Source organism: Neolamprologus brichardi, chromosome 22 (assembly GCF_056152115.1).
Source record: "Neolamprologus brichardi isolate AB-2024 chromosome 22, ASM5615211v1, whole genome shotgun sequence".
NCBI lineage: Eukaryota > Metazoa > Chordata > Actinopteri > Cichliformes > Cichlidae > Neolamprologus > Neolamprologus brichardi.
In genome coordinates this window covers 7,905,001-7,918,727 of record NC_142124.1, presented here as the reverse complement: position 1 = coordinate 7,918,727, position 13,727 = coordinate 7,905,001, and the positions used below count along the sequence as shown (strand labels likewise).

The 13,727-nt window shown below is 41.9% G+C and overlaps 1 protein-coding gene across 1 annotated transcript in view; it reads left to right on the top strand.

Moving 5' to 3' along the window:
• The window catches only part of LOC102798149 (uncharacterized), a 39,671-nt gene that overhangs the window by 17,244 nt on the left and 8,700 nt on the right, over nucleotides 1-13,727 (top strand). The window contains exons 22-46 of the mRNA XM_087835488.1: nucleotides 89-291; nucleotides 525-705; nucleotides 949-1,152; nucleotides 1,950-2,100; nucleotides 2,235-2,305; nucleotides 2,554-2,646; nucleotides 2,842-3,074; nucleotides 5,189-5,369; nucleotides 5,517-5,711; nucleotides 6,073-6,223; nucleotides 6,452-6,567; nucleotides 6,749-6,874; nucleotides 7,100-7,250; nucleotides 7,328-7,500; nucleotides 7,638-7,773; nucleotides 7,936-8,058; nucleotides 8,229-8,266; nucleotides 8,449-8,566; nucleotides 8,667-8,782; nucleotides 9,090-9,291; nucleotides 9,863-10,137; nucleotides 10,214-10,385; nucleotides 11,082-11,233; nucleotides 12,035-12,140; nucleotides 12,222-12,470. Of these exons, the coding sequence (XP_087691614.1) occupies nucleotides 89-291; nucleotides 525-705; nucleotides 949-1,152; nucleotides 1,950-2,100; nucleotides 2,235-2,305; nucleotides 2,554-2,646; nucleotides 2,842-3,074; nucleotides 5,189-5,369; nucleotides 5,517-5,711; nucleotides 6,073-6,223; nucleotides 6,452-6,567; nucleotides 6,749-6,874; nucleotides 7,100-7,250; nucleotides 7,328-7,500; nucleotides 7,638-7,773; nucleotides 7,936-8,058; nucleotides 8,229-8,266; nucleotides 8,449-8,566; nucleotides 8,667-8,782; nucleotides 9,090-9,291; nucleotides 9,863-10,137; nucleotides 10,214-10,385; nucleotides 11,082-11,233; nucleotides 12,035-12,140; nucleotides 12,222-12,470 (3,916 nt within the window). The remainder of the gene's footprint in view (nucleotides 1-88; nucleotides 292-524; nucleotides 706-948; nucleotides 1,153-1,949; nucleotides 2,101-2,234; nucleotides 2,306-2,553; nucleotides 2,647-2,841; nucleotides 3,075-5,188; nucleotides 5,370-5,516; nucleotides 5,712-6,072; nucleotides 6,224-6,451; nucleotides 6,568-6,748; nucleotides 6,875-7,099; nucleotides 7,251-7,327; nucleotides 7,501-7,637; nucleotides 7,774-7,935; nucleotides 8,059-8,228; nucleotides 8,267-8,448; nucleotides 8,567-8,666; nucleotides 8,783-9,089; nucleotides 9,292-9,862; nucleotides 10,138-10,213; nucleotides 10,386-11,081; nucleotides 11,234-12,034; nucleotides 12,141-12,221; nucleotides 12,471-13,727) is intronic.

Here is a 13,727-nt window from a genome sequence, read left to right as displayed (position 1 = left end):
TTCCGATTCAGTCACAGAAAACAGAGCTTACATTCAAGTGTGGGGAAGATTTCTAATCCCTATATACTAACCGAGGCTCTTCCCACAGGAGGATGCTGTCGAACCAAACGACACAGTGTTGCTCATCGCCGACGAGTGCACGCTCTGTTTCCACTGCAAGAAGAATTTGTCGGAAGGAGAGACACTTTACAAGCCGAAAGACACAGAGGAGATTTTTTGCTCCATGGCCTGCTTACATGAAAAGCGTCGCGAGATCAAAATACCCATGAAAAAGTGCCACAACTGCTTTCAGTAAGTCTGTATTTTAATTCTCCATTTAAATGAGCAGCTGAGCTACAGATTCAACAGGTTTGTGAATGTGGTAACTTGACATGCTCATCTACAAAAAATTTAATCTCAGTGACTCAGAAATGTATAAAGATGATTGTTTTTAATGAATAAATAACATTTCTGAAAGTTCAGGAGCTCCGTCATCAAATCTTTGCCTGGTTGTAAATTTGATCTCTTGCATCTTATTTCTTCAGGGTGATTGCGCGACCTCAAAACATCATCCTGGCTCCGGTGGATGATTCGGGAACTATGAAGGAGTTGTGCAGCGATACATGTCTCTCCTCCGTCACATCCAAAATGAAAAAGGCTGCTACTAAGCCTCCACCAAAAGAGGGACCTAGTTCACAGTGCAGGATGTGTGCCAGATGTTGTTATGTAAGGAAAAGAAATAAAGTAAATTACTCTGAACTCTGTTTTATATGCATTAGGGATTGTAGCGCATTTGTCATGAACTGTTTAAGGATCCTTAGACAACGCTGGAGGCGAGTGTTTGTGACAATCAAAAAAAAACTGCAGAATATCTCCATCCCTTTACTTTAAAACTTGTTGTTATTACTATCACGTTCATAATATATTTTTGTAATAACTACTCTTAACACGTTCCCTTTCCAACCTTAGTGCAAATTCACGGTGAACCTGAATGGCGTGGTCCACAGACTTTGCAGTGACTCCTGCTTCATGAGCTACCGCAAAGTCAACAACCTGCGCTTGTCTCTCTGCGACATGTGTGACGCCGTCTGCTACAACAAATGTCTCGTGGTCAAGCTGGAGGACGGCAGTAAAGCCCTCTGCAGTGATGAATGTCTGGTCAAGTTTAAAGAGGTGCAGAAATAAAACAACAACAACAAAAAACAGAAACACATTATCTTGAATGTGCCTAAAACAACACATTCATAGCAGGAATGTGCAAAGTGCAAAGGAAGGACTCATTTTTAACAGGAAGTGATTGCTGGCAGGTGGCTAGTTGAGAGGAAAGAGAACGAGGAGCATGTTTTATTATTTTTAGTTATTAGAACTGTTGTTAATTACTAATCATAATCAAGCAACCATGTCTGTGGTAAAGTAGCTATGTGCAGGTAACATGAGGCCATCTTTTATATATTCTCTTAATGTATTTGTGCTTAATGTAACTCCATCATATAATCCAGACATCCTGTTACTGTGTCAGTATGAGGAAAACGCACAGAAATGATTAAATGTTCATTAAATGTTATTTCAGGACCGGATGTTTGAAAAATAAGGACTTGAGAAATAAAAAGAAATCAGGGCACATTTAACTCATAGAGCATCCGATAATTTAAACGAACTAATAACAGGTCATCGCCAGGCTTTGTTATTTATTTATTTATTTATTTATTTATGACAGTGCATGTTAATGAACATAAATGTAAAAAGAAAATTACATGTGTAAGAAACTTTGTGTTTCATGTGTTAAGCAAAACATGTGCAGCTTAAATGCAAACAGCAAAATGTTATAACTTCTGTTTAAGACACTCAGTTCACAGTTTTAAAAACCATTATGAGTCTCACCTTCATAAATGTGGAGTAGGCATAATACTTTACAACATATGTCTAAGGTAATGGTGTTCTTCATCTCACATTTTTCGTTATCTTTGCAGAAAGTTGGCACTCGTCAGCTCTGCCCCATGTGCCAGACGTCCCATCAGCTGTCAGACATGATTGAAAATAAAAATGATGAAGGCAGGCTGGAGTTCTTCTGCAGCAACAGGTGTATGATGGTGTACGAGGCCCAGACCTTCACTGTGACGGGTATCTCCAGTCATATTTCAAACTGCAGAGAAAGCGTGCTCTATTGTGCTGCGCTGAATTTTGCAGTTGGACAGCAGTTTTTAAGCTTTTAGTTGTCAAATGCAGAAATCTTGTTCATGCTTTTGTCTTTATAGAAAAGAAAAGCTCTTCATCTGAAATTTGTGAGGTTAAAGATGTGAAGCCATCTGTAATACATCTCAACAGTGTAAGTTTTATGTCTTCTTTAGTAGCCGTAGTGTATGAATATCTTAAACTCATTTTGGATTCAGTGACAGAATAAATGTTATTAACAATTGAATGATAACAGAAATTCATGATTAGAATAAATTCTGTTTATTAAATCTCTTTCCAGTACATTACCACTTACGTTAGAGTCCTCACAGTGCTCCACATGTAGGCCTTTGCTATTAACCTTACACAGTTAATCCAAATCTCTCTTGCCTCTTTATCAAGATCAAAACAGAGCCCATCGATGAGGGGTACAGCCAGAGTCTCGCAGCCTCAGTTTCTCATCAGGACATCAAGAAGGAGCCAAATGTAGTAAAGGTAAGATACTCAATCATTATCAATCATTTTCCCCTTTACATTATCTTCTTTATTATTTCAGTTAGATATTACTGGACACAATATCATTTATTGTAACTAGAAAAACATAGACAGCACATTAAATCATCTAAATATCCAGGGCATCATTTAAACAGCGCTCCACCCGCGCATCATTTCCTGTTCTGGTTTTTACAGGAGGACTTAAAGATTGGGTCGGTTTTCTCCTTGACCGATGAATCCAAACCTGCAGAGCCCTCGCTCACCAACACGGATGTCCCTGCATCGTGCTCCACCTGCAAACAGGCCCTCATGGATGGAGCGACCGTTTACCAGAGGAAAAACCACACTGGCGCATTCTGCTCCACTTCCTGCCTCCTGAAATTTTACCAAAAGATACCAGTTTGGAGGACGTGCCACTTCTGTCTTCAGTGAGTCTAACAGTCCCAGTCTTTGGTTGCTGGACTGCGCTCGTGAGAGTGATAACTTAAGATTGTCATTTGTACTTAGAAACATATAATCATTTATGCTTAAAGATATGTAATTGTTTGTATGTTGTTAAATGTCTCATCCTTATTTAGGTCTGCTAAGGTTCTGGGTGCATTCTCTGCACCATGAGAGGGGAGGATGTTCACTCCCTTCTGCTGTTAGGCATACCTTATACACAGTGTTGGGGAGTAACGGAATACATGTACCGCCGTTACGTATTTAAAATACAAAATATGAGTAACTGTATTCCGTTACAGTTACCGTTTAAAAAGGTGGTATTTAGAATACAGTTACTTTGTTGAAATAAATGGATTACACGGTACTTCCCTGTTTCATATTGTGGCGGGTCAGGCCTGTTTGGGTTTTGTTTGACAGCTACGTTCTGTTGTTCCAGGTGGTAGCGTTACGGTTGCCATGGTTACAGGGTGACGCTCTCTCTCTGCCTCTTTCCTGGGTGAGAGAGGCCTTTTTGTTGTTGTTGTGCTAAGCTAATAGGCAGAATGCTACCGGTATAGCTCTAAAGAATGTAGCATCATAGGCAGTGTAGTCCGTGCTGCAGGGAGAATGGACTGCCATACACGTTATATGTCTGTGAGCGAGGGAGGGAGAAGAAGTAAAAGTACGAGCTGTCATCGAGCAAAAACAGGAGCTGGAAGCATGTAAATATAATAATAACCACTGCAGCCAAGAAGAGTGCCTGACGAGCCCAGCTGTAAGTAAGCTATTAAGACTTGACTGTACACCATGTTCGTGTTTTCCTCCAAAAACAATAAGTTCCGTTGGAGCAGCCTTTCAACGCCTCTCTCTGTCTCTCGCAGGCAAAGTTGACCCAGACAACAAAGTAAAGCTATTTTTTGGCTACGAGCCCGACACAGAACCCACCGTATTAGCCAGAGGTCCCTTTACTACGGTTCAGAGCCGCTGACCTTCAGTAACAGTAATAAATCACAGCAATAGTACATTCATGTAGTTGTAAACAGCATGATGATATATTAAGTAATCCAAAGTATTCAGAATACGTTACTCTCATTGAGTAACGTAACGGAATACGTTACAGAATACATTTTGGGGCATGTATTCTGTATTCTGTAATGGAATACATTTTAAAAGTAACCTTCCCAACACTGCTTATACACACATTAAGTTAGGGGTGGCTGTAGCTCAGGTGGCAGAGCAGGTCAGTCACTAATCAGAAGGTCGGTGGTTCGATCCTGCATGCCAAATATCCTTGGAGATTCTAACTCCATGTTTGCCTACTGGTGGTGGTTGGCAAACATGTCTGCCTGGTGCCTGCTGGCGCCAGTGTCCAGCCTCGCCTCTGTCAGCTACAATGTAGCTCACCAGTGTGTGAATGACTGAATGTAGTGTAAAGCTTTGGAGTCCTTAGGGACTAAGGGACTAACTATATAAATGCAGGCCATTTTACCAAGGTCATGGGAAGGTCGCATCTTGTTTTGTGATATATGGTACGGTGGAACGCACACACTCTATATCTGTTCAGTTACAACAGTCGTTTGTCTTAGTTGGGCTGGTTGGAGGCGTCTGGTGTCAGTCATCTTGGGAGTTGCATTCCTTTGCAGATAACATAGTAAAACATCGCTAGGCCCGGCTTAGCAGGTTTCACAGGGCCATATTTACACACACACACACACACACACAGACACAGACAGGTGTATACTCTGCGTACACACACATGCCTGTTTGAGACTGTCACGTGTTAATGGAACTATGCATATTCATGTAATCACAATAAAAGAAGCGCTACGGGAAGTCCGGCCGAGGTTGACGGGGTTCAAGTGGAAGGAAGAGCGCTTGACCTTAGTCGGCTTCCCTCGCGAGTGATCACACGAAGAGCTCCATCTTGTGTCATGTTTTGGTGCTGCTTTGGTTGTCTTATTGTTCCAGCAGGGTTTGTGCTTAGATAAACCCAACAGCTCTAATTATTCTTCTTTTTAGGCTCATTCACAGAATAACTGATGTCCTTTAACTTATTTAAACTTCATCTAAACTTCACTCTGTTGAATTTTTTAAATCTTACCGTTCCTCGTTTTCTCAGAGTGATAAGAGAGCCTCAGGACATCCTCGAGGCCCCGCTGGATAACGAGGGGACAAAGAAGGATTTCTGCAGCCAGACCTGCCTGTCCTCCTTCAACTACAAGAAACAAGTGTCCACCAAAATACCCGTGGCTCCCGTCTCATCACACTCACAATGCAGCATGTGCAGCAGATATTGCATTGTAAGAGACCAGGGACCAGTTTCTCTAATCTAATTACACGACACTTCCTGCTATAATAGTTTCATCGTCGATGATTAAGTTGCAGTTTATTTGTTAGCTGGATTCGTGTGTGCTAAATGAGCCTGACCTCTGTTTATCTTCTTGTAGAGCAAACACGAGATCACGAAAGAGGACGCCATCCACAAGATCTGCAGTGAGCCGTGTTTTCTGCGGTTCTGTGGCATGAACAACATCACCGTCTGTGCGAACTGCCGCGCACACCGTAAAACACCGCTCACGCTCAAGATGGAGGAGGGCGGCAACAAACTTTGCAGTGAAGAGTGCTTGGTCCAATTCAAGCAGGTCTGAAGTATAAAGTTTGCTTTTCCTACTGTTGTGAATGCATTGTGGCAAATATTAAACACATCGGATATGTTAAATAATGAGCCAAAAACCCAGGATTCAGATTGCTTTTGTCACTTAGTGTTAGACAGCTGGGTCTGTATGACATTAAGAAAAGAGGGCATTGCTACACTCATCTGAGGCAGCATTGGCTGCAAGTTTGCAAGTGTAAGCAGGTTGCAACAAAACTGGATCAAAGGAGGTTCGTTTTTCATTTAAGATTTTAGGCAATTTCTAAAAGCAAAATGTTACTTTTTCCTAATCTTCAAAAAATGACAGGAGCTGAATTTGAACTGAGTCTTTGCTTTTTGTTGTTGCACAGAAAATCCAAACGCCGCAGCCGTGCACCATGTGCCGTGACACTTCTCCGATATCAGACATGGTTGAAAACAAAAACAGTGAAAATGTTGTGGAGCTCTTCTGCACCAAAGGCTGCGTGTCGGCATTCAAGATCCAGGCTGTCAATTCATCAGGTACGGGACGGATGCTTTGTTCAGCTTCTGTTTGTCTTATTTAGTTCTGTTTGTAACTCAGAAGCTTCAAACTTTCATTGTGTGTTAACTATTTTTTATTTATAAAAGTAAAACCTGGAGATGAAGCATTTTTTAAACTGTTATATGAAAAGACTTGAAATTCAAAGGTGAAAACATAAATCTGCTCCGTTTCATGCTTTCCTCGATTAAACCTCCCCTTCTCCTCAGGTGCCTCGTTGAATTGTGACCACTGTGGTAAGACTGCAGTGCCAACCTGTCACCTTGCCATGTCAGATGCCTCCATCAGAAACTTCTGCACTCTTAAGTGTGGCATGGATTTCAGGGTAATGTATTTAATATATGCTAATAAAACAAAGCCCTCGATAGCCACCCAAAAACATTTAAAAGCACCTAAAGGGGAAATACTTTCTTTACAGCGTGCTTGACGAAGATTTTGTTTGTCACATTTCTATCAGCAGTTTTGAACAATGGCTCGCCTATTTCTTTCTTTTGTCTGATCTACAGGAGAGCCAGAATCCAGCAGGAGTCCCCGATAAAAGTCAAAGGGATTTCCTCCATCCACCACCGAAGCTGCTATGCGCCCAGTGTCAAAGCATCATATTAACTACACCCAAAGTCATCCAGAGAAAGGTACCATTCTCCCGTCCTTTCTTTAAATGTGGAGAACCACAAACAGTGAGGGCTGTGTGGGTTGAAAATTTTGTTATTTTTTTCCTCTCTTGATTGTATGCATTGTTAGTTCAACACTGTTTTACACCAGCTGTTAAACTGTCTCTTTGTCACCTGTAAGCTGTTAGAAACATTCATGTTTATGTGGACTGATTTGTATCAAACTATAACCGTGTTTGTGTGCAGGAAAAAATATACTTCGCATGCAGTGTGGCCTGTTTTCAAGAATTTAAGAGGGTCAACAGCATCACGGCTACCTGTGAATACTGTAAGAATGAAAGAATCATCAAAGACGTGAAGAGAGTCGGCGGCAAAGACTGCTGCTTCTGCAGCGATGGTAAGGAGAACACGTCAGTGTAGTTTGTTTATGGTCCATTTCACGTGATCTGGAAGTTTACTTTTCTCTTCTCGCAGCCTGCAAGACGCTTTTTTGTCAAGAGCTAAAAGGGAAGTGGGGTAAACACTGTCGCTCGTGCAGTTACTGCCAGTCGATATCCAAGAGTCTGGTGACGACACCGGGTGAAGACATGGACATCGAGTTCTGCTCTGAAGCCTGCTGCTCAAAATACAAAACGCTCCTCAGCCATGTAAGTGAAGGGTGATGCTCAAACTCTGCACAGTCTGTCTGCTGCAGATGAAGGTTTTTTCCTTTTTTTACTCTTAAATATAATTTGTAAAAATACAATTTAATCACCAATTCTTCTCATAACTGCTTTTTTCTCAGGTGGCAAAATGTGACTCCTGCAGCAACAAAGGGAAACTAAAGCAGAGTCTGCCACTGCTGGGAGAGGTCAAATACTTCTGTGGCATGAAGTGTCTCCTGCACTTCTGCAGTAACAAGGTTCAGATGCTCGACGGAGGTATGCACATTTGCTGTTTCATTTGCTTCTGATGGAGCTTCCTGGTTAAGTGAAGGTTATAATAATTTGTTCTCGAGTCCTGTGTCAGTTACAGGCTTTATAAATCTGTGCTGCAGTTTAATCAGTTACTAGCACCACTGACTGGCTCTCCTCTCTTTCCAGAAGTCTCTTCATCTCCGGTGTCTGCAGCACCAGCAGAGTCCTCTCCTGTCATTGGGAATGTTTTATCTTTGGCTAATGCTCTGACCAGGCAGCACAGCGGCCCAGCAGCCTCTACACAGCTTGGTACACACACACACACACACAGACACATTATTTATTAACACATGGTGATGTTTCACCCAGGAAATAAACTGAGCAGTAATTGTGGGAAATTGTGATGCTGTGTGTGTTTTGTTTTAGCTGCTCTGACTATAGTTGTTGCCATGTTTTTTCTGGCTATCATTTCTCCACAGGCTCCATCACTGACATTCAAACAAAGGTCATTGGACATGTAAGTCTGCAAAGATGTTTTAATCAATGTGCCTCTATATAAACTTCTGTTTTGATACATTAGAAGTGGCTAAATTTCAGAATGACCTAATAATATTATTTGTGTTACAAATGAAGTTGTCTTTGTCGTAGTTTTGATTTGATCGTAGTTGAAGATGTTTTTGTGACCTGTCTGTTCTTCAGGCCAGCGTTCAGACTGTCCCAAAGGAGCTGAAGAACAAGTCGATCATCTGTACTCCGCTGGTTCATAACAAAGGGGTCTCCTGTACAGAAGAGGCTCTTAAAATAGAGACACAAAAAGGTGAAGCACATAAAATGTCTGTTGTGAAACATGAACAGGTACCATCTTTTCAGAATTAACCGTTTTGGTGTTTACTCAATTTTTTCTTTTCTGTTGTTAGAAGACCGTTGTGATCCTAAAGTCGTAGTCCTGCCTGTCCCAGTGCCGGTTTACGTTCCTGTGCCGATGAACATGTACAGCCAGTACACTCCACAGCCGGTGGGCCTGCCCTTACTGGTAAGTAAAGCACATCTTTGATCTTAAACGAATATGAGACCGTTACTGTAAGATAAATGCTCTCATTCTTTAAAAGTACTTAAATGTTGCTTTGTCATTTCTAGGTTACATATTTTTTAAAAATCCTTGAAGTTTTTTTCTGTTTGAGGAAAAAACATTTCTGAGTTGTGGTTCATTAAAAAATGATGATAATTTATTGAAAGCTGTTTGTCCTGCTGCTTTTAACTTTAAGTACATTTGTCATTTGCCGCATTTCAACCTTTTAAACTCAGTAGAAACCCGAGTCTTAAGTCTGTGTTTCCCACAGCTGCCTGTGCCCCTGGTCCTCCCTGTGAACACAGATGGCTCTGAGGCAACGGTGAAATCCACAAAAGAGAGTTTGCATCCTGAAAACTTACAGGGCGAGCTCAACATCAGGCCTGAGACTGAGATAGAGCAGAGCGAGGACGAGCAGAAGCATGGACAAATGATAAAAGAGGAAGAAAGACCCAAGCCTTCATCCCTGCAGGGTAAGAATTGTTTTTAATTACATGAAATAATTACAGAGTTATATTTTTACAGGGACGGGATGACCTTTAGTACTCGGGTAAGAAAAATTAGTTCCCATCATTTATGGACAGATCAACCAAACTGAGCCAAACAACTGTTTGTGTCATTGTTATGGTCTCATCAGTCATTTATGACTTAATGTTTCTGTTTACTCGGGATGGACGTGACAGTCACAGCTGTGTCAAAGATGCTGTGTCACCATAGAGGCTGATTAGGGATGTTTCCTGTAAGCAAACATACCTGTTAATAATGTTAATGCACAGGTTACTATTAGCTTCAACAACACTTAGATACAGTGTGTTTTTCGGGTTAGTAATAATAACAGCTGGCTCTACTCCATTTAGGTGCAGTTGTTGAACTTGCTGGTTTTACTGCTTTGAGCTGTCAGAATGTGCTTTGTAAAAGGTCTTGTGACATGGATTATAGGTGCTGTGTTCCTGTAATAAGTGCACAGATTTTTTTCTCTAATAATAAAAAATATCAAGGATAAAATAATTGTTTCTCTCTCTTGGTTTTTTTCATTATTTTCAGACCACACCAGGAGCTGCAGCAGTGACTTGCGTACAGATTTTAAGACGACTTTTGACAACCAGGAGGATTTCTTTGATACCAGCGCCGGGCCGGTCACTCAGCCGCAAGGCCACAAAACCTCCCCTCCAGTTTCAGATGAGGACATGCCCAGCAGTCCTCTTCCTGACGTCCCACCTCTTTCTCCTCCTTCAGCTCTGGAAACTCCTCAGAGATCACCCGTCGCTCCTCCTGCTCCAATTTTAGTACCACAAACTTTGGACAAAGACAAGAACAAGGTAAGAAACCAGCTGAGCTGGTTAGAAGCTGCGTGATGTTTCCTTTCTGTGGTTTTGACTTTTCTGTGTGTCTCAGGATTGTAACCTGGAGCAGCTTTCAAAGAAAGATGAGCAAGACACTCCTAAAACAGACTTTACTCAACCAGTGTGTTCAAAGCAAAACACACTGAAGAGTCAATGTGGAGTTGACGCCTGGAAGAGATGGATCAAGTGGAGAGAGTCACAAACCAACCTGGAGCCCGTTTCTTGTATGTTTTGCAACATTTTTTTACTTGTCTGTAAGCTTTAGATTGTTTTCCTCTTTGAAATGAATGAAAAAATTCAGGTGGAAAAATCCCAGCAAACACTACTATAGTCATAAAACATGCTGTTTTCTGCTTTGTTCGTGCATATGTGCAGGTAGAGGATGGAGCTTTTTTTCTAACTTTTAAGAACTTCCTGCTGCTGTTTGAAAATTTCCCAATTTTTCCTGTGAAGAAGTAACTACACCCTCTACATTGTAGAATCTAGCAGGAATACATTTCTCTTAAGGTCCTGCCACAGCATTTCAGTTGAGTTGAGGTCTGGACTTTGTGACTTTATTCATTCTGAGCCATCCTGCTGTGCTTGGGATCATTGTCCTGTTCCATGATTCAGTTTGGGCCTCACGTTTGACTCCAAACTCAAATACTTTGGTATACAGAGGAGTTCATGGTCGACTCAGTGACTGCACGATGCCCAGGTCCTGTAGCTGGAAAACAAGGTCAAGTTTGACCTTCGTATAGAGACCATAAAATCAATAGTCCTGTGAGAAAACTTTGTTTTTCCATTCTGAGACAATTCATAAAAAAAGAGCAGATGAATACAATTTGAGTGTAACTTTATTTTTCTGTATTTTGTCTCATGAAGGCAACGATGTCAAAGCTAATCCACTAAAACCTTTTCATGACTCTTTCATCTGTTAGCTCATGCACTGACGCTGAAGGCGGACCTCCTTCGTTGCTCTGTGGCTGAACTGAGCGACTGCCTGCTTTGCTTCATCAGGGAGGTGAAACAATCGGATGGAGAGCCGTACTCCCCCGGCAGGCTGTTCTACCTCTGCCTCAGCATTCAGCTGGTAAGACTAGAAATGACAGTATATACATTTATAATTATTGACAAATGGGCTTCCTGATCCTGCTGGTTCTTTCTAACTTGGCTCTCTGGCTCCTTCTCTTCCCTTTTCTTTTTTGCCCCCCATGCATTGTGCTGGCCTGTGTGGTGCAGTGCTCGGGTCCTCCCTTCTGTCCTGTCTCTTTGCCCGGCTGTCTGAGTTGGGGTGGGTGGCTCTTGCTTCCGAGATTGATGGGGGTCCAGGAGTGTGGGGCTTGGGAGGTTTCCTTTTGGGGCTACTGGTTGTCTTGCGCCTTTGGCCATGGTGCCTGGGTTGTGCTGGCCAGCGCCCTTCTTGGACTTTTGGGTCTGTTTGCTGTCCCTCGGCTTCTGTGGCGTTCTGAGCCCTTCTCTCACTTTCTACGTCTGCTGGCTGGCTTAAACTATATCTTCATGCTGGCTTTAGACACTGGTGTGGACTTTGATGCATGTTTTTCACACAGCACGCTGGTGTTCTCGGCTTCGTGGTTTTTGCATCATGAAGCCCAGTATCTGGGGCTTCTGGGCTTCATGACGTTTGTGTTCTGGTGATTTGGGCGAAGTCTATGGGGGTGGACTTGTTTTTACAGCACAAGTTTCCAAACTGATGATAAGATTTAGAGGCTGGGAGAGTGTCATGGGGCTTTCATGCTGCTCCGTGGGCACAGTGATCCAAAACTCAGCGATTGTTTACTTTTGCTGTTAATTTGTCACCCACCTGTTTGTCATAACCATATCCTGTGTTTAGTGTTTAATGAGCCATATTTGTTTTTGTCTTTCTCTGTAGTTTCTGGTTCAGAACGGTCGGCTGGAGAACATATTGAGTGATCTCATCTACGACAGGTTTTCCACTGAGTTGACCAAGATCCTTAAACCTTCAGTCACAGGCGGAGGTAAATTATCTTCAGCACCTTCGTTTTTTCCTGTCTTTGATATTTTGATCAAGTCCATCAGCTGCCTGCTGTTTTCTGCAGGTTGCGTCCTGTCCTGTGTGGAGGAGCAGTTTCTGTGGGACTGTAAACAGCTGGGGGCGTACTCGCCCACTGTCCTGCTCAACACGCTGCTCTTCTTCTTCTGCAAGTACTTTGGCTTCACCACAGTCGAGCAGCACCGCCGGCTGTCCTTTGCAAACATCACACTCTGCACCAAAACCAGCAAGAGCAACACCAAGACCACCTTCCTACGCTTCCACCCACCTACTTGTACAAACCAGGAAGAGTCAGGTACCAAACGGCTGAGGGGCCAAATGAAATTCATGTATGGTAAATTGTATGACATGGAAGTTTACATTTTTACTTAAGTCATGTTGTTGTGGTTTTTGTGTGTTCTTCAGACACGTACGACGTCCCAATTAAGAAGTTTAAGAAAAACGAGTCTGAGGAGGATTTGCTGGAGATGATGGAGAACCAGGAGAACCCCCTTCGTTGTCCAGTCAGACTCTATGAGTTCTACCTCTCCAAGTGGTCGGTGTCTCTAACTCCTTAGGGATTTATGCCTATCACCCTTTATCTCCATCTATCAGCTGTATTACTTCTCCTAGTTTAAAATTTGCTAACCCATTTAATGCATAAACTGAAACAGTTCTGTATCAACGCTAAAATAAGGTATAAAATGTTTAAAATGTATTTACATTTAGAGATGTCTAACTTTAATGACCTCAAATTATTATTATCTTTTTTTAAAAACACATTTTCTTCTATTTCATGTAGTCCCGCATCGCTGAGGCAGCGCAGCGATCTTTTCTACCTCCAGCCAGATCGGAGCTGCCTTCCCAGCAGCCCTCTGTGGTTCTCGCCCGCCCCGCTCAATGACAGCAGCGTGGAAGCCACGATCATCCGAATCCTTGCTGTCCGAGGGCTGCAGGGGGGGGAGAGAGAGGGTACATGTATGGCCCCGTAACCACTGGATCATTTACACCTGATCAGGAGGACTCATTGTTTGAAGGACTTTTTTATTAAGTGCATCAAGATTGATTTAAGAATATATACAGAGTAAAAACATCAGCATGATTCAATGAAAGATGGCTGTTTAAAAACACACTGTTTATGAACAAGTGGCAGAAAGACACCAGATGTTTCCATCAGCAGCTGGTGGAAGCTAAAAATAGAGCTAAAAGAGACTTTAGAGATTACAGCTGTTTTATCATGCCAGCTCCATATGTCAATACTATATCACCAGTTTACCTTGAATTTTGGCTTAAACTGTCTTTTATCTCCCTTGAGTCTATTTACAGTCTGGAAAGTTTTTATATTATATTAATAAAACCGTCAGAACAAAGCTTATTTTTATAGGCTTTAGTTATATAACTCCTCTGTGAGGTCAGACACTGATGTAAATTCTTAAAAGTTACAACAAAAAAAGGCGTTTCACAGGTGACATTGCAGTTTTAGCACATAATACATACATAAAAAAAAAAACAGGAACAAACTAATCATTAACATTTATCTCATTTTAAATGGTGTATATATATCTTTTCATTA